The sequence below is a fragment of the Sciurus carolinensis genome, chromosome 10 (assembly GCF_902686445.1).
Source record: "Sciurus carolinensis chromosome 10, mSciCar1.2, whole genome shotgun sequence".
In the NCBI taxonomy this organism is placed as follows: domain Eukaryota; kingdom Metazoa; phylum Chordata; class Mammalia; order Rodentia; family Sciuridae; genus Sciurus; species Sciurus carolinensis.
The window spans coordinates 3,006,080-3,032,628 of NC_062222.1; the positions used below are offsets into that span (position 1 = coordinate 3,006,080).

Below are 26,549 nucleotides of genomic sequence, written 5' to 3' on the forward strand. Positions count from 1 at the left end.
GATTCCTGTTCCACCCGAGGGGTCTTGCAGTGACTTCTCGCTGTGTGTTGTGGGAGGAAGGGAAAGGTCCTTGGAGTCATCCCACTGCAGCCCTGCGGACAGCCTGCGATCTCACCTGCTAGCCCTGACAGTCTGGTCTGTTGAGTCTTGTTCACTTGACTGCCCTGCTGACAAGTCCACTGCTACTGGCTGGACAGACAGACACTGTACTGTCATGAATACTTAACATGAAAAGTATAATAACAAGTAATTCTTCCTTTATTTTTCAGAAATGTGTCACAGACGAGTGTTTCTTTTTTGAACGACTGGAATCAAATAACTACAATACTTACCGGTCAAGGAAATACTCCAGTTGGTATGTGGCCCTGAAACGAACAGGGCAGTATAAACTTGGATCCAAAACAGGACCTGGGCAGAAAGCTATACTTTTTCTTCCAATGTCTGCTAAGAGCTGATTTTAATGATATAATCTAATCTCATTTCACAAGAAAGAAGGCAGTATATTTTAGAAATCTGTTAAGAGGAGAGAAAGAAAATTGTATACAGCAAGATTTAGAGAACTGGTCAGACAACGTTTTCTCCAATACTAAAATATTTAACCATTGCCTCAGTAAAGAAACACAACAAAAATTTTTAGAAAAATGTGTAAACTTCCCCCTTTTATATAGCACCTGTTACTCAGTGAAGATTACTCAGATTATAATGTTTTCCTTACATTTGTTTTATTTGAAAAGATTTTGAAATGTGCTTACACATGAATTTCCAACAAGGAAATCGACACCAGCCCTTTAATCAGGCCCGTGTTCAGGCCACTGTACAATCTGGACAAACCAGTCACGTGCAGCTCCCCGAAGCTGGAGCCCCGAGCGCAGCGCGCCGCGGCGGCTCCTCCGGCCCGGGCCTGGCGGGCAGTGCCCGGAGGTAGAGCTTGGAGGGCCGGCCTGCGGCCCCCGCCGGCAGCTCCTGGGCCGGCAGGTCGACTTTGTCAAACCCTTCCCTGTGCCCGTACAGCAGCAGCCTGGCGACCCTGCTGGTGACGGGGGTGGCGTTTTCAGCCCTGACCAGGTCGCCGAGGTCCATCCACTCGCACCGGAGGCACTCGTGCCGGCAGCACGTGATGTGGAAGGAGCGCGGCTGCAGGCGGCAGACGACGTACATGTCCGACTTCCCGAAGGCCGCGGGACTGCCGTGCTGCTGCCGGATGCTCAGGAGGGACCTGAATTCCGACTGCACCCCAGTCTCCTCGAAAACCTCGCGCACCGCGGTATCTCCTGCGTGAAACAGATGCGCAGACGGTGAGGAGCACAGTTGGGAGGCCCGTCATCGCTGAGGATCTCCTTACCGCCTGGGAGTTGAGAAGCAAGGCCTTTGGTTGGCTGTTGTCAGCACACACCCTGCCTTCTCTGTGTCCTGAAACGCCAAGATTATTTCACTCCTTTACACTCAAGACACTTTTCAAATACTGAGTGTTGCTTTGGCTGGCTGCTAGTTGGAGGCTTATTCATTTGTACGTTTTTAGGGTCACATCTTTTTAACCTCTTCCTTCTCTCTCCCAAAAGGTAAAAACATAGGTTGCAAAAGTTAACACATGGTGCAAAGCTGCAGATGATAGTTGGCCATATTTCTTCATTATTCTCCTGTTCCTGATTGTCGGTGAAAGCTGCCTAACCTTCCATAAAAGGTCACAAAGCTGAATGTATGGAGCAAACTATGAAATGATTCTGCTTTCTCCTGGTGATCCCAGATGGGACTGTCAAGCCTCCAGTCACTGAGCAGATGCCTTTGTGCCTTTGTTTCTCTAGTAATGTTGCAGTGAAATCCCACTGCAGGAAGTTTTGGCATTGCCTTTGTTTCCTGAGATAAGATTTCACAGAACTTGGTTTCAGTCCTTTAATGCCCAAAGGCAACAGTGGTTTCATCAGAAGTTTTCAGAAGGCTAGGGATATATAAAATGCATAATATAGCCAGGTGTGCTGGTGCATGCCTGTAATCCCAGCGACTGGGGAGGCTGAGGCAGGAGGAGTCAAGTTTGAGGCCAGCCTCAGCAAATTAGCAAGACCCTGTCTCAAAATAGAAAGAACTGGGGAATGTGGCTCACTGGTAAAGCACCCATGTTTGATCCCCAGTACTAAATATATAAATAAATATATAAATTAAAAATTTTTATAATACAATAAGGGTTTTCACATTTTATGTTGGTTTTTCAACTAAATGCATAATTCTTGTGGCAGGATTTTTATTATCATTACCATATTTTTGTGGTGTGTTTTCTGAACATCCAGAAAGACCACCTAAATGGATTTCAGCCAGCTTTGTGATGCTGTCATTGTCTCTGGAAGCATCTATGAGAAGCCCTTAAAACGCTGCCTTCCTTGACTGCTTTTCTGGAAGCTTCACTTGCCAGACAAGCTGTTGTTCAAATTCCTTCAAGTGCCTTCACTGTTGTTTGTCATATAGTAAATTACTGTCTTCTTAGTAACCCTTCCGGTAAAAGGCAGGCAGGGAAGAGGAAGCCAGAGAGGAACGGGCCATCTCTGTGAGCCTGGCTCTGCGCTGTCTCTACAGTCCCCCGGAGGTGCGCTAGTTTCTCTGAGCAGCAGCTCTGGATAGATGCACAGGAAAAGCACTGTGTTCTAAAATTCATGACATTCAACTGCTATTTTTCAATTATACCCTGACTTCCCATATTGAGATCTGCCCATAGTCTCAACATGACTAGTTTCATATTTCAGAACTGGGGCTGGGGGTGTGGCCCAGTGGTAGAACATGGCTGGTAGGCGTGAGACCCTGGGTTCAGTCCCCAGCATTGCAGGGAAGAATCTGGGGGTTGTGGGGTTACAGCTGAAGGCACAGAAGAGTAATCTAGGTTAAAAGAAATTTTTCTTAGTAAGAAAAATAACTCTAATCGGTACACAATACATATTTGTTATTAAATTTATTATTCAAGATGGTGGCACTGGTCCTAAAATTTTAGATAATGCCCCCAACTCTTGTGCATGTGTATTTTTGTTCTTTAAATACTCTGAAAAATACCATGGGGACTCTGTCTAGCATCTAGTAGCACTAATGAAAAAGCTGGGTGCTGAGCTCATGGGCTCAGGCTGTACAGAAGCACAGGGTGGGGCGCTGAGCTGCTGTCCCATCTGGGTAGTTCCGACCAGTCTGACTCGCAGTGGTGCATCACTGACCAAGCCTGAAAGTGCAAGGGCAGGCCAAGTGCTTCCACAGCTGGACTCTAGCAACCCCTTCCACCTCGAGATGAAAATCTCTTCCTCAAGGACTTGCAACATGAATTTAACAAGATTAAGTGACTTGTTTGGTTGTGCCTTTAAAATTATTTTAATATACTATAAGCTCGACTGAAGTAAGATATACTGTTTGATATATGTGAAGAATATAGGAAAAACTAGGTAGTTTTTGTTTTTATTTTTTCTGATTAAGAGATGTGTTTAGCTGGGCATGGTGGTGAGCACCTGTAATCCCAGCAACTCGGGAGCTCGAGGCAGGAGGATCACAAGTTTGAGGTTAGCCTCAGCAACTTAGTGAGACCCTGTTTCAAAATAAAAAAATAAAAAAAAGTCTGGGAATGTGGCTCAGTGGTTAAGCACCCCTGGGCTCAATCTCTGGTACAAAAAAAAAAGGAAGAGAAAAGGGAGAGACGTGTTTGAATATGTCATCATTGTGTTTTGTTGTTTAATTGCAGGATGGTAATCAGTAATGAAATGGAGTTTATATTTGTTATCTCTATTTTGTAATATTTAATAATAGGTTTGGGTTGAAATGAAATAAAATAATAGGAATAAGTTTGCATAATGTGGGTTTTCCTGGCTCTGGTGCACTGATAATCTTTGTGACTACAGATCATTAGTCAGAGGTGATGGCATTTCCAGGACTGCAGTTTGTTGTGACCTCACAGACGCCTCAATCCCAAAGCCTGAGGAGTGTGTTCTACTTTGCATATGGCACTCTTACTTTTTAAAACACCGCAGAGAATACTGTTTCACTTATTTAGTATTATCCAAGAAAGAAAGATTCCAAACAAATTTCCCAGTTAACCAGTGTATTTACTAGGATTTAATAAAGAGTCCAATTAGGAGCCATGCACATGTGTGATGGAAGTATTCCTAAAATATGTTGCTTACTTTGCAGAATATAGGGTTTCAAGAAAATAAATCTACATAATGTTTGGCTTCATCATCAAGAATATTATTTTGTACTGCATTAGAAAACAGAAATGTCCTCACACAGTCCTTTCAGACCTCTACTGTCAGGGGTCATTTCTAGCTGCTTTTGGGTTTTATCACATAGCTTAATTTGTACTACACCCAGGTAGTATGGTGAATGACAAATGCTGCTCTTCTTAATTCCACATGATTGAGGTATGTGTATGATCTCTGAATGGTGGATTGTGATAACCACAGACACTTTGAACAAGTAGTGTATTTTTAATTACCTTGACTTAAAGGTTCTGGGGCCATACTTAACCCTCAACTTAATGTATTTAGCTTGGAAATGTGTATTTCTTCATTTATATTTAAATGTAAGTCTGACATTCAGAGGATCCATAAAAGTTAATAGGAAAAAAAAATGGCTTCATTTGTGAAGGCCAGCCTCAGAGGGGAAGCCACATGAACTCTGCAGGTGGCGTTCCCCCAGATGGCTGGGGTGAGAATGCAGGGCCTGGCTTCCCTAGTCCCATGCTCCCCCGGGCCTCATGAGGATGACGACTGAAGAGGGGAGCCCACAGAGTAAGCGGCCTTCTCTTTCAGTGCCCACTCCTCAACAAACTACTCCTGTGCCACCACATGCCTGCCAGGACCTAAGCAAAAAGTCAGCCAGCCCCCAGCCGAGATCTGACCCGCTGTGGACACACCTTAATGCGATCAGTTTGCTAGCGGATTGTTAGGAGTTGGCTATAAAGGCATAGAGGGCATTCTGAACTGTAATAGCATTTAAAAATCAAGTTTCAGGTACACACACACACTTTTGTTTTTATAGTAATGGGGATTTTAACCAGGGGTGCTCTACCACTGAGCCACATCCCCAACCCTTTTTATTTTTTATTTTGAAACAGGGTTTTGTTCAGTGACTTAGGGCCTAAGTTGCTAAGGCTGGCCTCAAACTTGAAATCTTCCTGTCTCAGCCTCCAAAGTCGCTGGGATTATAGGAGTACGTCACCACACCTGGCCAATAACATACACTTTTATAAATAAAAGTAAGTTCACAAAACTGCCATAATCTAATTGTTGGCTAAAGAGAATAGGGGATCTGCATATTAAAGAAAAAAGTCCTGGAGAAATAATGTTGGTATCAAATGAATTATTTATTGATTAGAATGACACTGAATTTGATTCAATGGCTTAAGAATAGACAGGAAAATTATTTCTATTCTGTTTCCTGTAAATTAGTGGCATAAAGAATTCTTAGATTATTTCCTATTTGTGTTAAATGTTGAGCTCAATAAGTTATTTTAGGGAGCTATTTCTCACGAGACTTTCTCATGTTTTACTGTTCTGGCTTCCTAAGTACTCAAAAATAAATGGTAGATAAGATTCTTATAAAGAGAAGAATTACATCATGCTAGCTCTATGACTGACTTTATTATATTGATGTCAAAATTAATTTAAAAGTTATTATTCACTTTTCTGTATGCAATGGCAAAAAATTTGTGTTTTCTCATAGTTTAATTCCAACATCAGTTTTAATCATATTCAGAATAACCCTCAATGCTAAGCTTTACTGATGGATATCTAAAGCTTTTTGTAGAAATTAATCTAGAGGTGGTACTAAACAGAATAAGTGTTAAGTTCCTAATGGTATTACTCAAACTAATGGAACAAACTGAAATGCTAGAAATTTTGCTGCTAATTTTATTCAATTAGTAATCTCTCTGAAACTTTCTGACTTGGTCTGAAGAAATTAGAAAGTTTAAATTTGTATTCTTCACTGTAGGGCAAGATAAAGTAAACATGGATGTCCTCTACATTTTCAAGCTACTTAAAACATGTAAGATACATACCAAGATCTTCTCCAGGCTCCGACAGCCCTCCTGGAAACTTCCACATATTTTTCAACTGCAACATCAATCAGAAGAAGTTTATATAGCACTTGTTCAGTAACACACGCACACACACACGCACACGCACGTACACATACAGGTTCCACAGACTCACACCGTGCGGATCCAGGCAAATGAGAACTGATTTTTTTTCTAGCTCCCCGTCTCTCTCCTTCCTCCTTTCTGAGGGAGTTAGTGACTGATAAAATCTTTCCCTACCCTTTTCTTCAGGATATAGAAGTGGTTTTATTGGTTAATGTGATAAAATTTGTATTAATGAAACTTTGGAGGGAAATATCTACTGCATTTGTATAATTTAAATTTCGCTGCTAGTTAACTATGAACAAATAGGAGGATCTTACAGATGCTGCTATAATTAAGTAGAGAGCACAGAATAAATGTAATCACTAAAGTATGCTATTAATTTTCATATCTATTTACTGTATTGTATTTCTAATCAGATATACTACTTTTAAGATTCTGTTGTCTATGTCAACAATTTTATGTAAAAATGTAATTGCTTTTCATGAATAGTGTGAATAAAATTGATAAGTTCGTGTTTTCTCATGCATCACTGCTTTTTTTGGTGGGGAAGGGCAGGTAGGAAGGTCTGATCATTGGAATAGCATAGAATAAACTTGGAAATAGACTACAGATGATTATGAGGTGACATGGATGATATTGCTGTGGCTGTCAGGACTGCTTTGCCTTCTAGAGTTCTGTTCTATATATCCATCACCATGATGAAAGCTGAAGACTGAGAAATCACACTCCTAAGGGGAGCGTCCTGTTGGCCAGGACACTGCATACTCTTCATTCATAACACGAGCTGTGGCCCTCCTGCTGGCGAGCTTCGTGGCCCACGCATTTCCTGGATGAGTGCTTCTCAAGGATGTGTCACTTCTCAACCATGCGGGCTTGGACACCAGTGGCAAGGTTCCCGGGGCTTCCCAGACTGCTGGTTAAGTGGGTGCAGCATTCCGGCCTCCCACCCTTCCGCGGCTGGCTCAGGCTCGGTGCTGGTTTACAAAGTGCGTTATGCTTCACTTTGGAGATCTACCTCCTAGTCTCCACCTCAGAGCACTGCGCTGGGTTCCATTTTGAAACGGTCTCAGCAGCTTTGCTTCTGTAGAGACCACAGGCTTTTGTCTGATCACCACCATGAACTTTACTTGCAGCAGCAGCAGCAACATGTTGTAACGGGGCAGACAGATGTCTCCTAAGAACAGTGAAAGTCAACTTTTAAAATCTTTGCTTAGACTTGGTTATGAATGATTGGAGACTCTCGATCATATTTGGAAAAGGGGAAAATGATGGACAGTAGGATTGAAAAGAGCTCACACAAATCTGATTATTTTATAAGCCTTCAGCATAGCAAGATCAGGTATATTTTTATGCTAGTAAGTAGCTGTGATATCTCCTGGCATCACTTAGGTTCAAAGAGCTTATTTTCAAAAGTGTCTTTCTCCCCACAAGTCTGGTTTTGAGCCCGGGATCTAAGTGCTAAGTGGAGAGGCCTAAGTCATGCGGTTTGAAACTTGGTAGATACTCCTGATCTGAGCAACAGCGAGGCAGGCAGGTCTTCCCATTCTTCTCTTTATGTTGAAAAACTCAACAGGGTTAGCACTGTTACAATAATGCGAAAATATTAGCCAGCGTGTATTGAATGCTTACCACATTCTAGGCCCTGATCAATGTTCTTGTAAGAACTAACACATTTAAGCTGCACAGAAATCCAACGAGAGTCTGTTATTCTCAGTTTGGAGGTGATGAGGTTTAGTCACTGGTCTGGACTCAGCTAGTGTGGGTCCAAGTCCAGGCAATCTGCTTGTAACCATCTCTTAAGAAATTTGAAAAGGTGATTTGTGACCTCACTAGTCCTTAACTGTATACTTTTTCATATACCTCTGGTATTCTCAGACTAACTGGAATATTCTGTATATATCCAATCAAAATCTATTTCTGAGACCTGCACTCCCCTAGGATTTGTGAATTTGGAGTAAACTTGAGTGTAGTGTTGAATGTGCTATCTGTTGCCTGTGTTATTACCTAGTGTGCTTTATTACCAATCCATCTTTCCAACTTGTATCATGAGGATAAAAACTACTGAGGATAAGTTTGAAAGATTCAGCCTTCTTGAACTGATGGTATTTTTAATCTTTGTTCTTCTTTCCTGTAAAACACAAAACATCTCTAGGCTTCCAAGTATAAAATTCTGGTGTTCTTTATTCCTCAGTCTTAATAGAGGCACTTTCCACTCTCTTCTAAGAAATACTTTCTCAAATGTCCTTGTGCCCAGCTGCTGTGTTGGTACTGTGACCTCTTACTGCTCTAGGCTGGTGAGGTCACTAGGTTCTTAGGCATACCAGAAACGGTGAATTATCCTTTAACTTACTAAAATGTATGGTCTCAAACAATATTTAGAGTAGTTCTGTCATATTTTGGAATGGTGGTTAGGATGACAAATTTTCTTATACATTTGCCAGTTACAAATCTGACGTGTGTATGTGTGTGGGAAGCAAAATAGTAGGAGAGGCAGGGACGGTCTCCTGGATTAATTCCTCTGCCATCCTTCCCTTCCCAGAGTAGGGAACTGCAAGGTAGGAAGGAGGCATTGCAGGTGTCGAAAAAGGGCACACTGCTAGTACATTTTTCACTGATACGAACAGAAGGTAAGATACTTTCTCTGCCATAGCCAAGTTAAGAGTGCTGTTTCTCTTACATTTGTTCTGAAGGTAAACTCAAATCTATTTTAAGGTTTTCAGGATAGGTGAAAGAGCATGATTCATTTTCTGGTCCCTTTTTCTCACTTATTTTCCTAATTCCACAGACATTTTCTGTTTTCCTAAGCAGAGGCTTAGCTTTAGGACATAGTTCCCTGGGTGTGGTTCCTGAAATCCTAACCAGGAGTTTCTGTAAACAAAACCCCAACAGACTACTAATTTCTTTCTTCTTGGTACTGGGCAGTCAAACCCAGGGCCTTGCACACAAGCCACTGAGCTATAACCACAGCCCTTTAAAACATTTCTTTTACTTTGAGACAGGGTGTTGCAGAGTTGTCTAGGTTGATCTTGAACTTGAGATCCTCCTGCCCCAAGTCCCAGTGGCTAGGGTCACAGGTATGCACCACTGTGCCTGGTTTACTAATTTCTTTCAGTCACATCTCAAGAAGCTGGAATGAGGGCTCTGACCTGCTTGCTCTTCCCTCTGGCTCTCTTGTATTATTTGACCTTCTTGTTCTGTCTTTATTCCCACCTGGCTAAATGCCAGAAACCTGGTTATCTTTCATTACCACCGTGTAATCTTTACTCCACCATTCTCACTTTCTAGGATTTGAACTTGCTGTATTGAGATAAATCTTACTATCTACACTATTGTCACTGTTACCAGTGACTTAGAAGCTGCCATCAGATCTCTCAGGTTTTGTCTAGTTCATTCAGCAAGAATCTTGAGTGCTAGCTGCTAGGTGTACAGAAGCTAATGTAAATACTGCAGACCCAGTCAGTCTCTTTATCACTGCACTCTTTATTTTCTGAATAACACATCTCCATCTTAGGTATTCGTTTTATTATTTGTATCATGCATTTGTCTGTTAGCATGCATTTGTCTGTTAACTTTCTAGATGTAGAAAGTTTCTTTTGTTTACTAATATATGCCTGGTGCTTAAAAGGTCATACAGCACAGTATGAAAAGGAACCTGGTCATAGTTAATGAGGAATGTCCCTAACCTTAACACAGCTCTTCAGCACTCCCTTTGTAAGGTCAAGCTACTGGTAGGTCTTTTATTGCTCAAAGTCATGGGGTTGGGAAGGAGAAAAGACACACTTAAATGTCCCTTTAGGTCTGTGTTTTGAGTGTGTGCATGTGATCATGCTGAGGGTTACATTTTGTTCTATAAGAAACACTTCACAGGCCTGGGGTGTAGGTTGGTGGTGGAGTGCTTGCCTAGCATATGCAAGGCCCAGACTCAATCCCTAGTACCCACACACATGCTCAAAAACAAAACAAAAAACCAGTAAAGGAGAATAGGCTTGAATGCCTAAAAATAATTCTAATTATTTATAATAAATATAGAAAATTTATTAAGTATGTAATTGTTGTTATGCTTAAATTCCACCTAATGCCAAAATACAGTAACTGATTCCTTTTCTCACTAAATTTTTGGTTGCAATGCCAAAATATACATCCGTACTTAATTCGCATATTTTGTTCTTAAATGGACCATTGCTTATAACTTAAAAAATTGAAACTATTGAAGATTATCATTCCTACTTAATATGCAAAGAAACCACTATCATACATAATTTGAATCTGCCTAGCTTTTACCAGTGCCAACATCCTAGGAATGTAGGGGGAATATGGAAATATGACTAGATTCTGAAGCAACACTTTATCAAACCAAGACTGACAGTTCTAAACATCTACAGAATTTGGAAACCCAAGTTGCTAGTTCAGCAATTCTCAAACTTCACAGCACAATCACCTGGAGGGCTGGTTGCTGGGCTCCACCCTGCAGAGCAGCAGAGTCCACAGGTGGGGCCTTCTGACCTGCCTAGCTGGGCCTCTGCTAACCAATCTGCACTGCCAGCTGACTCCCTTTCAGGAGTCACCAACAAACTGCAAGGCTGTAGGAGGATGAAGGTTACTTCCTGCACTCTCCTGTGCTCTTGATTCCTGGAAGCATCTCTCCTGCAAACTGCTTTGCTGGCTGCAGTTCTTTCACATAGTATCAGCAAAACCCTGCTTGTGGTTTTCCTAACATCTGTGCAGACACCAGCATCAGGTGAGTAGCACGTCCTCTGAGAGATTTTGAGTTGTGGTGATGCGTCTTCCCAAATGGAGAGACCCGCAACTCACCAGAATGGCGTTAAACTGAAGACATCTGGGATACAGCAGAAGGCAATGAGGCATTCTCTGAGTTTCCTTTACCCTATTAAAGGCAGAGATTTCTGAGAATGAAGCTGCTATTAATCCAGTGTGTGTGGAGTAGAAGGGACCTAGGGGAGAGGTGGGAGCTTTCAGCTAGGAATTGGACTGACCATTATTGAGTACCTGGAGGATAAACTGCAGTAAGCAACTGTCAGAAACTAGCTGCCATACCTTGCATGTGCCCCTAGGAGCCCTTCCTCTTGTTATGTTGATATAGAAATCCTTACCCTTTGGAACTCTGTGCTGTTAATCTAGCTGTTGTCAGTTAACTTGCACCAGTACCACCACTGGCAGAAAGAATTCTCAATTCAACTTTATGACTTCATCTCTCTCACTGAATTTTCCCAGTTGCAAAATGGTGATAACAGGTGCTATGATGGTTATTTTCAGTGATTAGTCAGGAGTGTACTGGCTAGCATAAAACTGGGTAAGCATTCACTGGATGCTAAATGCTGTTCCTAAAAACAAAATCAAGCTTAATGCACTAAATTTTCTCAGAAGTTGCCTCTTCAGTTATAACATTTCACTCAGCAAATGCTTTTTACATTTGGATCAATTTTTGTTGTTCAAAAGGAAATCAGGATGACTGTCCATATGTATGTGCACGTTTGTACGTTTCTCACACACAGGTCATGCTTTCTTGACCCTTCTATGTGCTGTCACACTTGACAGCCCTGAACATTCCAGACTAGGACTGAGTATGGAAGGACTGAGGATGATCATTCTTACGTGAAATGAATAATTTTAGACTTTGCCTAATCTTTATTTCTTTACTTTTTCTAAAGATAACATAATTTGAAGTCAGAATCTTGGTTACACTACACTGTCTGTGTAATTTTGGGCAAATTATTTAGTCTCTGTGACTTTGTTTCTTCACCTGTAAATTGGGAATAAAAACACTCATGGATTGTTGTGAAATACTCAAGTCTTCAAGTAAAGACGTGGCAAACATGAAATGATGCAATGGGACATTCCTTGGCTACTCAAACAGCTATACACAAAGAAAACTCAGAACAGTAAAGACTTATATATTCAATTATGGAGAACTACATTTTTCTTTAAATGATATATTCATGTGCCAAAACAGAGTATGTTTATATAATTAATTAGTTAATTTCCAAAAAGATAATTAAGATATCAGGAAGAAGAGAACTCATTTCTCTCCCTGTGCGTGTGCCATGAATGTTAACTTTAGGTACTAAGTGAGGCACTTTGTGCATAACTGAAGTTTAACATTTTAAAATAACCAAGTTAAAATTTCCCTGTTACAAGACACACTCCAGAATTGCACCAGATGGAAAAGCTCTGTGGGTTGCTTAAACTTCCTTTCCTAATGTGATGTCTGACAAGTCCTCACTTCCAAATAACTTATTTCAAAAAATGGTGACTTAGCTCTAGACACATGAGGAATGTGGATCACTGCAAATTCACTGTTGTCTCCACACTGAACTCTCCTAATCTCTCTGGCCTAGGACAGTGATTGGTGTGTTACTGTTCATACTTTCCCACTACTTCATCCTGTGCTGACAACTGTTTTTACCATATGATTCCTAAAATCAACCCTTCACCTGGGCTTAGAACACGGTACTCAGCTCTGTCTTTGGGGCAGTGCTTCTCATGGGCCCACTTTCCTAGGGTGGCACCATGCTACATCATGGCATGACTCCACAGGGCACTATTATATAGGGTATGACAGTGGGAACTGCAGCCACGGGGAAGTCATGAAAATCCCCTGTGAGCTTACTTAAGGCCAGGTGGTGAAACCTAGCCCAACCACATCAATACTTGCTCTATAGCAAGTCCTGTGGGTGAGAGCCACTGTATGGAGTCAAAGTGTTTGTGGGTTATGAGGGAGGAAGTCGTAAAGCACAAATGTGTTCATGAACAATTGGTCTTATACCTCTTTTTGGTACCACAAGAATCTAGGAATTGATACATAGCATCTTTTCTGTGCTCAGTAATTCATCAGGAGGAATGTGAAGAAATGTGTGGGTACTCCAATTTAAATATCTTCTAAAATTCAATCTCATATGCCCTCTAGTGAATTCATCAGTTCACCTCCCACTGTCCCCTGAATCTACTGATGATACCCTTATTCCAGCACCCACTCCCAGCTCAAAATACTGAATGATTTAAAACTTACTCCTTTTCTTAACTGACAAAGTTATAGTTAGTTCCTAGAGACATCTTTCCTCTTTTCCTCATATCACTACCTTGGTACAACTGGTACAAGTCTTCCTTCTTTTCTTTTTTTATTGTTGTTGGTGGTGCTGGGGAATCAAACCCAGGGCCTGTGTGCATGCTAGGTAAGCACTCTACCAACTGAGCTATATTCCCAGCCCCAAGTCTTCCTTCTAATCATCTTAATTACTAAAGCAGTGATCTGGCTGGCTTCTCTGACTGTATCTCTGTTTGCATCCTCCCATACCCTATGGATTAATACACATTAATAATGATGTTTTATTAACATAATTTTCCTTACTGCACACAAAAGAAACATATAAACTATAGCTGCAATCACCAGGAATTGATCAAAGCTCCTGAACAAATAAAGTAGTTATAAAATATCTTTAAAAATAAACATTTTCAGTAATATGGCTTTGTAACACAGCATACTGTTTTGTGCCTAAACTCTGTGCAATGGGATAACAATACTTAGCTAATGTTATCTTTCAGGGACCTATTAAATCTACTACTTAAAAAATCCAGATTCTGTTAAAGAACACACACAGAAAATCATAAATATATGATAGATTTCAGAAAAAGAAAAGTATCTTCAGTAACCGTAAGTCTGAGTCCATATGTAGCTATTATCACTACTTAGACTTTCATGTCTAAGCTGATCATAAGGTAGACTGGACTTGAAATACAGCTAAAAGGGGTAGAACATAAGAGGAATAACAAGACTGTAGATATCGTGCATGAATACAGGCTGTCTTGATAGAATTAAAACCAAGGGCATCATTTCTGGACTTCTTTCATGTAACTTATTATTTTAGGTCTGTTTTCCTTTATTTTTAGCTGTAAGTTACATGTGCCCACAGGCTGAATACAAAATAGCCAACTATAATTTAAAATTTGATAAAATTTTGAAGAAATAAAAACTTGGTTGCATAATTCAATAGCCACTCAACAGTGAAGCCTAAGCACAGGCCCGACAATCTAGCAAAACCTAACAAGTGCCTGCAAGAAGCTGGAGCATCCAACTGCCTTAGGACTTGAGGATCCCGCCTTGTCTGCTCATCATGTGGCAGGCAGACCTGCTAGGTGGTGAGGGGTTCCAAAATGGGTCAGACAATACAGTTTTCCTTTTTATTTAACAGAGATGAAGTATTTTTTCATATCTGATTTCATTCATGCTAAATGGCTGAAACTTTAGCTTACTGGAAGTAAAAAAAAAAAAAGGGAGGCAAACTTTTTAAAATTTTTTTTCAAATATATATTTTTTAGTTGTAGATGGACACAATATCTTTATTTATTTATTTTTATGTGGTGCTGAGGATTGAACCCAGTGCCTCACACATGCAAGGCAAGCACTCTACCACTGAGCTACAGCCCCAGCCCCCAATGAGGCATAATTTTAAAGTAAATATCAAATAATGGTTCTATTTTTTGACTACATGGAAAAAATTTAAATATGTATCATCCATCAATTGAATAATAATATTTATGGTGACAGAAGGTAATGACAAAAGATTTACAAAGGAAACCCATGGAAATTTTAAAAGTTCACCACTAGCTTAATAATTCAGTTGTCTGCTTATATCATGTACATATAATTTACACATGGTTCACAAATACTTTTAGATCACTTAAAATCTTGACCCTGTTCTAAGGTACATTTTATAAACCCATTTCTGAAAATAATCTATTATGTATTTGTCCTTTTTACCCTATCTCAAGAGATGGCTATCATTTATTCAAAATTCAGTTAAATGTGAAAGAACTGCAAAACACTTTCAACTCTTTTTTTTTTCCAATGTAGCTTTCTGGCTCCATGCTTGCGCCTTCGACACTGTGACAGCCATTTCCTGTTCCATAAGGAGAGCCTGGCTGCTCCTGCCAGACACCTCTAGCACACAGGGAGCCCCTCCTGAAGCTGGGTCTGCTCTGGCAAGGAGGGAAGCCCATGGCGTTGTGTCAGCAGCTGGGCCACCCTGACCGCCTCTGAGTGCCCAGCCCCGAGGAGGCAAGATTCTTCACACTCTCGTAGGATTTCCTGATTTGGAAGTATTTCTAAGTGTTTGGAATTATTAGAATAGTTATGATTTAAATTAAATGATACAAATAACTCCTTAAACATATACAACTTAATTTTGAAAAATTCAACAACAGAAAAGTCTTGACACTTCTGGATACCCAGTGGTTACTGGTGAAGTAAAATCTTAATAAAGGAACTCTCTTATGTGTACATAGGACTGTGCATCGATTTCAGTCACTAGCTATTTCTGTGAATAGACATCTTGTTAATAATATTCTTGCCAAAAAAATATAGCTCTTTCTTGTCACACAAATAAGAAAGAAAATACTGTGCACAGCATTCTATTATGTACTTATTGCTATAAATATAGTAGAAATACGAACAGATCACTAGAGCTGTGCTCAAGGCCATCCCGCCTGGCATAGCCTCACACTGCTGCACATTTCCAGCTTCACACTCTCATGTACTTTCAAGTCCTAGAATGAATTCAGAGGACAGAACAGTGCAGAGAGTTGATAAATCCTTCTACAAGGAAGGTACGATGACTATTTTAGAGATGAGGAGATGGGCGTACAGACTTGCCCAGAGGGCGAGGGGTCATTCTGACACCCAGTCTGCTGTTGGCATCCCCTTCCCTCATCTGGCCTGCTATTGTTGGGCTGATGTGAATGTTATGATTCCATTAACCGCCCCATAAACTATCACCACCACTCCGTCATCACGACTGAGATCTGTCCATGGCTGGCTGTTGACATTTCAAGTCTAAATCCCAGGCACCCTGAAACTAGGTCCTGTGGTCCCATTCAGTCATTCTTACCAAATGTATATATCTCTCCTCCAATTTAAATGCAAAATTGATTGAGGGCTAGACAACGACTTTAGGTACTCTCTATATAAATTTTTGTTGATGATAAAAAGCTTTGAGTCAGAATTCTGCCTTAAGTCTCAAAATTTGCTTATTTAAGATGACTTTAAGATAACAATTCTGAGAAATATAATACTGATTTCAGCCATCATTACAAACATTAATTTAAAATTTAAAAACATATAGGGAAAATATTTAATTTTGTTCATTAATATTTACTGAAGTCTTGGAAAATGTAATTATTCTCTCTCACCGAGTTGTAACTTCTGGGCATGAAAAATCTAATTTCTACTCATGATACTGTTCTCTGTTGCATCAGCTGCCTAGACTCCTATTCTGGTATGTGAGGCACTTTGCATTAGTTCCCAGTCTAGCTCTCAGGTGAAAATCTTAACATTCCTACATTCTTGACCATTGTGAGCTCCTAGCTGTTACTTCCACACCAAGCCAGTCCCTTCCTGAACTCTGTGCCGTTTCACATGCAATTCCAACGTCTCTGCTTGCTTTTCTCCATTCTTTTTAAAACCTGCCCATCACCTCCTACTCATTCTCCAAGCTTGTCTTAAGTGTTGCCTCCTCTGAGAAGTCTTCAGGGGCTCCTTAAGTCAAAGTTAACTGTCACCATCTGCCCTATGACTGCCTGTCCAAGTAAACAGTAAGCTGCAGGACATCAGGGGCAGTGTCTTACACATTACTGTACTCTCAGCACCTGGCACAGAGTAGGAAAGCAATGAATGGTGAGTGGTGGGAGAGCATCTTGGTGATGTTATTGACGCACAGCTGACCTCCCAACTGAAGAGCCGTGTAGTGTATGATTCTCCTGTAGCCTTAGAAATAACTTTTTTTTAAGTAGTACTGGGGATTGAACACAAGGGCACCCTGCCACTGAGCTATATCTCCAGCCCTTTAAAAAGATGTTTTTTAAAAATTTTTGAGATAAGGTCTAAGTTGCTAAGGGTCTCGCCAAGTTGTTGAGACTGATCTTGAACTTAGGATCCTCCTGCCTCAGTCTCCTAAGTTGCAGTTCTTTTTGACTTAAAAAATATCTAAATGATCCATAATTGCTTAGAAATAACTTTCAGATTCTATAATTCCTTAAATTATAAATTCCTTTAAGTTTCTAGAATTTCTTAGGCATGACAAAATTTCTCCATTTTCCAAACATTTGGAAAGCATTTATAATGCAGGAGTAACTTACTTTATTTCGATCTTGTACAACCAATATTTTTCTAGTACTCTCATCAAATACAGCTCCTGTTAGGAAAAACAATAAAAGATAACCAAGAAACATTAATTTCATACTCTTAGACTACTCCCACACTTAATCTGTGGTCATCAAAATCCTACCCATGCTTAAAGGCCTACTTCAGATACCACCTCATCCTTAAAGGCTTGTAAATCCCCAGAGAAAGGAACTGATTGTTCAGTTTTTTTTTTTTTAAATGAACTTAAGAATACCAGTGATGCTAACTTGTAACATAATCATCTGCTCGAGCTTCTCTAGGTTTTCTATTCTTCTTGGTATACAGTTGAACAAATTAGTCTTTCTATTCTTTCACAGTATTTTCTTTATAGTGTTTGCACAATGTCAAGTGCTTGTTGCAGTCCACTGGGCCTCTATAATAAACCACCACAGACTGGTGGCTTATCACAACACAATTTGATTTCTCAGTTCTGCTAGCTGGGAAGTCTAAGATTGAGGTCCTGGAGGTTGTCTGGGGAAGGCCCGCTCCTCAGTATCTTCTACCTATGTCCACACACTGTGGAAGGGCAAACAAGCCTCAGGGCCTCCTTCACGAGGACTCTGATCCCACTGCCCAAAGGCCTCACCTCTTCACAGCCTCCAACTGGGCCTCAGGCTTCAACGTGTGAATTTTGGAGGAGTACACTCAGACCATGCAGTGCTTTCAAGTGTTTACTGAATAAATGCATTTACTTTTTCATTCTTCTTGACTCACTGTACAGAACTCAGGCCTATGACTCCTAAGAATCCAAATCCCAGCATCTCAATATTCAGTTCAGGACCTTTCAGAAGCTAGTGAGCTTGCCTTACCATGTATGCATACAACTTTATAACATATAACACAAACACTTCTTTAAGTATGTTTAAGTTCTAATCCATTTCTTTCATTTCCTCATTAATCATACTACTCAGTGCACTGTGGATTTTGCTAGATGATGGGAATTAAAAATAAGGTATTCTCATTGTTTTTTAGTATTTCCCTTTGAGTGATCCTGGGTCAAAAATATAAACAACACTCTAATGATTTGTACTAGGTTCCTTTAAATGGGATAACTTAAACATATTTGAATTGACATCATGTGGGAAGATATTTTCCATATGTTCAGCCATTCTTTCAATATTGAGTTCATACACATAACATATGGTAATATATATTATATAGAGATAAAATATGTAAAGGGAATAGGTATTTGTAACACAAGGAAAAGGAATTGAAATGAATCTGAAATAAAAACACCAGTGTTTTAAAGCAAGAGTAAATCCAAATGAGGTGTAATTAACGATGATGGATTCTATTATAAAATGTCGACTATGATGAACTTGGACTTTCCAAAGGACAGCATTCAAGGAAACCTACTCTTACAATATAATAATTTGTGATTAGCCACACTGAATTTTCCCCTAATGAATTTACTAGTAACAGGAACACAGGACCAGCAGTGCTAAAGCACAACTTGAGCGACTCCTGCTGGTCACAGCATAAAAGCAAAATCAGTCCGAGGTCAGGGATCTAGTGGAAATTCCCAGCATACAGCCATGATTAGCTAGTCACTGTGCTCAGTGCTTTGTGTGCATTATTGTCTCAGGTGTTCATCACAAGAAACCTCTGAACATCCAGAATGCCTGAGTTCAGGCAGCTGATGGGGAGAGTGGGGCCTGGCAGCCAGTCTGGGCTCCAGGCAGGTACTCTTTGCAGCACGACACGGCTTTCCAAGGGCTGACATTTCCACTTGAAGGTTCAACATTCTTGGGTGCCTGCTTTAGGCCAAGCTGTTCTGGGCCTGAGGATACAGTGATGAACAAGATTTAAAATACCCACCTTCAAGGAGTTGATATTATTGTGGGGACAGAATTTTCAACTGTGTTGAGTGCTATAAAGACAAGTGGATCTAGTTAAAGGGACAAAGACTGATGGGATTGGCGGGCAGGAGGGCCCTATTTTAGACAGAAGGGTCAGGAGCTTGTCTAAGGAGGGTTAGAACCCTCAGCTATCAAGAACTGGACAAAGCTCTGGGAAGCACACTGCAGGGGAAGGAGCCAGTAGGTGCAAAGCCAGTAGATGCAGGCTTATTGGGTAACCAACTGAAGAAGCCACAGCTCACTCTGGTACAGCCATACTAACTTCTGTTGTTCAAAACATCAACTATTTTCTCTCCACCTAAAAAACTCTGAATTAGCTGTTCCTATCCCCAAGAGTCACCTCTGATCCTAGTTATCCTTTATTACTGCTCAAGTTCCATATCTCCCATTCCTGAAGTCCTCTGGAACTCCTAAGCTATACAAGACAATACAATACTGTTATAAACAGGTCTTCCACAGGATACTCTTTGTTGGGAGAAATCCTAGTTCTTGGCTCACAGCAGTTACTCTCTTAAGTGTGTAAATTTGCAGAGAGGAGCATTCTGCTCTGACCACCTAGGAATGTAAACAACTGCCCCCAAATTTACCTAGTGTTACCAAGGGAACCTGTATAGGGGTGTGGTGGTCTGATCCCCTGTGGCACATTGTGATTGGGTTAAAATTCTATAAAATGTCTGGTTTTTCCTGCAATAAATGAGTTTGCAGGTTGCTCACCACAAGCCTGCTTTTACCCAACTCCCGGGGTCTGGGTTATGACTCTGTCGGCTCTTACCTGCGCCTGAGCTAGCCTGGCACCCCTACAACTCTTCACGAATATATCACCACTATAGTAATGATTGCAAACTCAATCAGAAGTCCATGCTAATGAATGATAATTTTCTCTATGACTGTCCAATGAAGTGTGAGGCTGTCACCCAATTATCAAGTACAATCTTTTGAAATAAAGCTGAATGGAAAGCTTAAGGCTTCAGACACAGAAGACATTACTAGACTTCTTGAACAACTCCTTTAAAACACTTCATATGTGCAAAACAGCTAAAACTCTTGTAAATTATATAAGATTACTACTTAAGATCATTAATCAATTACTATTAATATGTATTCTTGCTTTCATTTATTTAAAGTCATAAGGAATCCTTACTCTTTTCTGAAAATCTAGTAATTTCCTTAATCCTGGTTCTCAAAGGGTGGTCCTGAGACCAAAAGCAGAAACAGTCACAGGAAAATTATTAGAAATGCCAATTCTTAGGTCCCACCCCAGACCTACTGACTCAGCAGTCTGTTTTAATAAGCCCTCTGATTTTCTTTTTAAATATATATATATTTTAGATGTTGACAGACCTTTATTTTATTCATGTGTTTAAATGTGAAGCTGAGAATCAAACCCAGTGCCTCACACATGCTAGGCAAGTGCTCCACCACTGAGCCACAACCCCAACCCTGAAGCTCTCTGATTTTGATGCATTCTACTATGTGAGGTCCCTGTTTTTATTGGAAGATAGTATTCTCAAAGTTTATGTTTCTGAAGCTAATCAAAATTCTACACTATAGTTAAATTATGCTATTTTAAGTAACTGGCACAGTAATGTAACATAAATGTCTTTAAGAAGTAATATTCAATTTGGTTTGCTTTACCTTAGATTCAACCTGTTATCTTTTACTGTACACTCATATATCCACTACAAGTATGTGATAGGAATATGAAAGTTGTCAGAATCAAAACAGATTCACTGGGTCAACCCTAAGCAAAAAAGAAAAGTAAATAAAGCCTGGAGGTTATGAAGGGTCTTTCATAAGCACCATTCTGCCCCCCCACAGCTTGCAGGGGCCATTGCAACAACATAAAAAAACGGCCTCTACGAGGACATCTGCCCTGCAACTGTTTGTTCAACCTCGGACTGCTGGACTTTTACTATTTATCACTGTGGTCCCATGATTATCCTTTCCAAACACCTGCTGCAACTCTCCTCACACCTGTCTTTCAAATTTTACCCTGGCCTCAACTTCTTTGAATACACTCATAGTTTACTATGGCACCTGTATTCCCGTTGCAATACTTTGCTATTTCCAAATAAACTTTATCCTTTATTTTGCTTATTTAGGTTGAATGAATTTACTTCTAATCCCAATTCCTACTGTTTGAGAACCTGTTTTGAGAATTCAACTCTGCATGTGCCTATCTATTCTTTGTGCTGTCCTCTGCTGATCTGTAAGGTAAACTTCATTTATTTAAAAGCCATGAAACAGTCCCAAGGAAGATAATCACTGAACTAAATCATTCATCAAAGAAAGAAACCGGGTGAACCCTAAAAAGCCAATTCTATCAGCATGAGTTTGAAGCTGACCTGCGACTCCCACTTGATGTGTAGCGTACCCTGGTAATCTGCTGGGCCCTTCTCCTAGCCACAGGGTCAGCGTCGAGGAGTCCGACTCTGCATGGTGAAAGCAGAAGCCCAGGGAAGCAGCGGGGGCAATAAGTTGGCTTTGGAGGATGGGAACATGCAGCCAGACGGCTACTCTACCTTCTGATCGCCACTGATGCACTGCAGCTAGAATGTAGAAGATAAAAATGTGTAAAGATTTCCAACAAGACAAGTGGAATGAGCTAAAGCTCAGCTCTGGGCATCAATTCCTCCAGAGAGCCATCTTTAGGGATGTACTTCCTCACTGCTTAGCTCTCTGGAAAGAGATCCCGAAATGTCCTGTTCACATCAGCAGCATGGATACTACCATGTTTTTCATAATTACCACATTGTTTATATGATTTTCCACCAGACTGAACAGTCAGTACAGTGCTGATCTTCACATCTATACCTGCTGAAGATAGTATTTGACACACAAGTTGCAGAACGGACAAATAAATTGATTTAAACAAAAGAGTAATATTTTAATGCTGTTTTTCTTTTTTGTGAGGCTGGGGATCCGCCCCAGGGCTTCTTGCTAGATAAGTGTTCTACTACCAAGCTGTATCGCCTGATAATGCTGTTTCTTTTACCACCCTTAGTTTTAATCTTTAAGGACTTTTACTTGTATTTCCTTTAAGAATTGTGTCATAATTATTTTTGGTTTATAAAGTTCAAGATGGTTGAAAATATATAATTATTTTAAAATAATATATGCTAGTTCTAGAAAGTCTTGAAAACAAAAATATAATTAAGCTTCATATTTTACTAATTTGAAGAGAAAAATCTAAAAATTTATATTTTTCATGAATTTTATAAGTAACATCATACTATATATAGCTTATATCACATCTTTCACAACATATTTTAAACACTCTGGGCTAATTTGCTAAAATTCTTTGAATATGAACATCTAATAACTCCAAGTTTTCCATGTATAGGTATTCATAAGCTACTTAACTCACCTTCTACTCATAGGCATCTATATTGTTCCTAATTTTATTATAAATAATTCCACAATGAACATGACAGGTTTTCTTTGAATTTTTTAGTTTCTCACTTTATTACATAAGATTAAGTCAGGGGAAAAAGATGCCAATTCATTTGACCCTTACTAAGTTTCAGATGCTTTACAACCATGAAAGACAAATGTGTGGGTGATGAAATGAATACTTCACAACTGAAGAGATTCAGAACGCTCTCCTGATCACTTTGTCCACACATCCTCTCACTTGCTCTCTGCCCCCACCCTGAAACGTGGGTCTTGGGAAGCTTCAGCACCTATTCAAGGGTGGCATGCCTTTTCCCTCCCTTCCCTTCCTCAGATCTGCAGCAAGCTCCTCCAATTTAAGGATCATGCTGTCTCCCTCTCTGAAAGCCGGTGTTGCCCAGCTCAGTGCCAGGTCCACGGGGCCTTCAACAGGCTTGGTCTGATTTAGCATGCCATGTTGCTATGGGATCAGATCCTTCTCACCTTGTTTCTCTGATTAAATCTTTAAAAAACTGGGGATTAATTAAAGCAATACACACAAATCTTAAGTGTGGAGTTGATGAATTTTGACACGTGCACATGTGTGTACACACATGAACACTTTAAGACTGCAGAAATTTCTACCAGTCAGTTCCCATGTGCTCCTTCCCAATCTTTCAGAAGAAATAAAAAAGTTGTTTGTTATTTGTTAGTTTTGCATCTTTGCATTCTGCTTTGGAGAGTCCATCTGCTTCCACTGTTTCAATCAACCCAAGGAAGGTGCCTAGTCCTGACCTCACTTTAACTCTGAACTGCCAGCCGTCTGGCTGCTCCACACATTTTTCCAAGACTGTCACTTCAAACTTCTCTAAGTACATTCAAAACAAATGCTATACCCCAAACTAGCTTCATCTGCCAGCTTGTTCATTTCTGGCACCAATGCTTGAAGTAAGGACTCATTTTTAATCTCTTCCTTTCTCCTTTTCTCAAACTTAAGTGATATTTTTCTTCCACCACACCTTCAATCCCAATGGCTTTTTTCCATCCCTCAAACTCCAGCTCATGAAAGTTCACCTCTTAAAAATCTCTCCTAATCCCTGAACATGTGCTATTATGTGAACTTAAGGAGTACTTACAATGTCTGGATTATTAGAACTCATCCCAAGTTACCGAATGACATTTCTTCTACTGACATTTCTGTGTTATCCTATTTAATATTCTATGCAGTTGTAATCCTCCAGTTTACCTCAATATTATGCACCAGTGCCCAATCCGTATTTATTAAATAATTGGTTGCTGTTATGGTTTAGATGTGGTGTTCCCCCAAAAGCTGACGTGTGAGACAATGCAATAAGGTTCAGAGGAGGAATGATTGGGTTGTGAGAGTCTTAACCCAATCAGTGAATTAGTTCCCTGACAGGGATTAACTGAGTAGTAACAGAAGCCGTGGGGTGTGGCTGGAGGAGTTGGGAATTGCGGCACGACTCTGGGTATATATTTGTATAGGGGAGTGGAGTCCCTGCTTCTCTCAACCCTCTCTGGCTGTGAAGTCCCCATGAGCCCCATGGAATGGAGCTGGCTTTCTATGGACTAAGACCTCTGAAACTGTGAGCCCTAAATAAACTTTTCCTCCTCTACAGTTGTGTTGGTACGGTCATTTAGTCCCAGCAGTGAAAAAGTTGACTAAACAGTTAACTAAGGTGGCACAGAAAGACTAGAAACACCCATGCAATGTAGTATTTGAATTACAATTATCCATCTAACTTCTAAGTTATTAACAAAATGAGAACACTAAAAGAATGGTGGACTGCATGTGTGAACAGCTTGGCAACTTTTGTTAGTGTTATTCATAATCAGTTCAATTTATTTGAAAAGAACCAAGACAGACTTCCAATCAGGTTTTCTTATATTATTTTAGGTTCTCTCTGGAGGCACTATCAGTTTTGTTTGACTCCATTACAACAGAACTGGCAATAGGCCTGGGGACAGCAAGGTACAGGAAGACCAGACCTAAAGCCAAGGGAAGTTACCTATTCTCTCCATGCCTCGCTTCCATCATTTAAAAAATAATTTACAAAGAATGAAACAATTATTATTCAATAAGTGTTTTAATATAAATACTTAGAATTATTAAATAATTAAACCATTATTTAATAATTACCGAATGACACAAAATCTGCTTTATTAAAAATGTTATTTTAGAATTAATAAATTAGTTTCATGTATGTTACATTTGATTACATTTATCCAGTAATCAGAGCTGGCATTATTCACAGAAGCAACCTAAGAGGCAAATATTCTCAGAGACGAAGCCTGTGGCAGAACCTGGGGCCTGAACCCAGGAGGTGCACCTCCGCATCTAGCACGTTTTCTGGGGCCGGGCTTTGGTCACCCCTTGAGGTCACTGATAAGCACCGCGGGAGCCATGCATACCCGGCTATCCGCCACCCGCAAGGGCCCCGCAGGACGGACTGGTTCTCCCGGAGTCTGAGTGGGAACCGACGCGAGACGGCCAGTCGCTGGCCGGGGTGAGGGTGATCAAACAAGGCGCCGACCGGCCGACCGCACGTCGAGACGCTCACCTGCCCAGCTACTCAACAGGGCGAAACTCACCAGAAGCTCGCTGCCCAGGAGCGCTGTCCACGGCTGCACGTCCACGCTACGCCCACTGACCGCGCGGCCCGCGGCTCCCCTGTTAAGCGCTCCTGGGGGGCGAAGGCCCTGCCCAGGCCTCCTGCCCAGGCCTCCTCCCAGGAGGGCTCACTTTCAGGGCCAGGGCAGGGTTCTCCCGCCGCAGCCCGCGCGCCCCCAGCCGTGTGCGCACCGGTCCACCCGCCGCCCCGCGCGTCCCGAGCGGGAGACGGCGGGCACGAGGACGCCCCTCCCACCCCTCGGCCGCCCGCGCTGACACTTGCCCCGCAAGGCGCTCACGAAGGCGGCGGCGTCCAGGCGGTCCAGCGCGGCCAGGTGCACCGACACGCCCCCGAACCTGTCGGGCTCGCCGCGCAGCTCGCCCGCGTTCCCAGAGGCCGAGCGGCGCCCAGCCGACGGCCCGAGGGCGACGACCCGCGTCCGCGCCAACACCAGCGCCGCGCGCCAGCAGCGCCCGACCAGCCGCATCGCGTCCCGTCCCGTCCGGTCGCGTCCTGTCCCGACGGCCCCCGCGCCGGAGCCCGGCCGCCGCCGTAAACCTCAGAAGAGCGTCGCCACCGCCTCTGACAGGCGGGCGGGTTCCCGTTGTGCAGAGCCACGTCGCGCAGACGGCGAGTCCCTGTGCTCGCCCGGCTCCGGGAAAGCGGGGAGAACCCTTCCAGCCAACCGACGTTAAGGGATGGGGCGGGAGAACGAGCTGCCCTGAGTCCTCTCCTTCAGGGATTTACCACCTACTCGTTGCTTCCATTCATCGAACCCATTTTGCTTTGCAGCAGCCGGAAGGAACCTCGGCCGCTGCTTTGAAGAGCGCGGTGACAAAGACGTCCGTGGAGCGCCCGGCTCCGCGCGCTTGCGCTCCACTCGGGGAATTACGGCGCAGGTCGGGCCCCGCCGACCTCTGACCCGGAAGTCCTCGCTCGGCCGCGCGCGCGCGCACGCCAGCCGGCTCCACCGCCCCGCCGCCCCGCCGCTCCGCCTCCGACTGGGCTGCGCTCTGGCCATGTCGTCCAAGAAGCACCGAAAGCGGCTAAACCAAAGCACAGAGAGCGGGCCGCCCGCGGCCCCCGCCGCCGCCTCCGGCTCGGCGGCGGCCGGGACTCTGGTGGTGACTAGCTTCCTAGAGAAGGGTGAGGGCGTCGCGGGGGCCGGGGTCGGGTCGCCCAGAGCGCTGTGCTCGCCTCGCCGGGGCAGCTCCGAGTCGGGGGGCGGCTCGGCGGCCGCGGGTGCGGGGAGCTCGGCGTCCGGGGCGGCACTCTAACGCCGGCCGCAGTCCTGTGAGACCCCGCGGCCTCGCAGCGTCCTCCGGGGCCCCGGCGCGGGGCTCGCGCCCAGGTGCGGCGCGGCGCGGGCAGTGGCGGCCGCGGTGCCG

At 42.2% G+C, this 26,549-nt stretch overlaps 2 protein-coding genes across 15 annotated transcripts in view; one reads left to right on the forward strand and one right to left on the reverse strand.

Moving 5' to 3' along the window:
• Window positions 1–678: 678 nt before the first annotated feature.
• Window positions 679–25,838, reverse strand: Nudt6 (nudix hydrolase 6). Of its 11 annotated transcripts, none has more exons than XM_047566463.1 (5): window positions 25,444–25,827; window positions 21,502–21,705; window positions 17,252–17,307; window positions 6,020–6,074; window positions 679–1,271 (listed from the first exon to the last, which is right to left on the reverse strand). In XM_047566463.1, exons 1-5 carry the CDS (start codon window positions 25,646–25,648, stop codon window positions 835–837), a joined length of 957 nt encoding a protein of 318 aa, XP_047422419.1. In that variant the 5' UTR covers window positions 25,649–25,827; the 3' UTR covers window positions 679–834. The 11 variants fall into 11 exon arrangements, with proteins under 11 accessions (XP_047422419.1, XP_047422423.1, XP_047422421.1 ...); XM_047566467.1 differs by lacking the exon at window positions 25,444–25,827 and adding an exon at window positions 25,142–25,397 and having other exon boundaries at window positions 681–1,271; window positions 21,531–21,705; XM_047566464.1 differs by having other exon boundaries at window positions 909–1,410; window positions 25,444–25,838.
• The window catches only part of Spata5 (spermatogenesis associated 5), a 264,268-nt gene continuing 262,751 nt past the window's right edge, over window positions 25,033–26,549 (forward strand). For 2 of the 4 annotated variants that reach the window (XM_047566461.1, XM_047566462.1), the window contains exon 1: window positions 25,045–26,307. In XM_047566461.1, the coding sequence (XP_047422417.1) occupies window positions 26,181–26,307 (127 nt within the window). In that variant the 5' untranslated portion in view covers window positions 25,045–26,180. Of the gene's footprint in view, window positions 26,308–26,549 lie in introns of all 4 variants that reach the window. The other 2 variants (XM_047566459.1, XM_047566458.1) reach the window with 2 other exon arrangements.

What these genes read in the sequence shown, in the direction of transcription:
- Nudt6 (XM_047566463.1), bottom strand. Translation starts at nt 25,648, where the DNA reads ATGCGGCTGGTCGGGCGCTGCTGGCGCGCGGCGCTGGTGTTGGCGCGG. An exon ending in ACATCAAGTGGGAGTCGCAG is followed by an intron (nt 17,308 to 21,501) that starts GTCAGCTTCAAA and finishes TTTTCCTAACAG; the next exon opens with GAGCTGTATTTGATGAGAGT. An exon ending in TTGTACAAGATCGAAATAAA is followed by an intron (nt 6,075 to 17,251) that starts GTAAGTTACTCC and finishes TTGATGTTGCAG; the next exon opens with TTGAAAAATATGTGGAAGTT.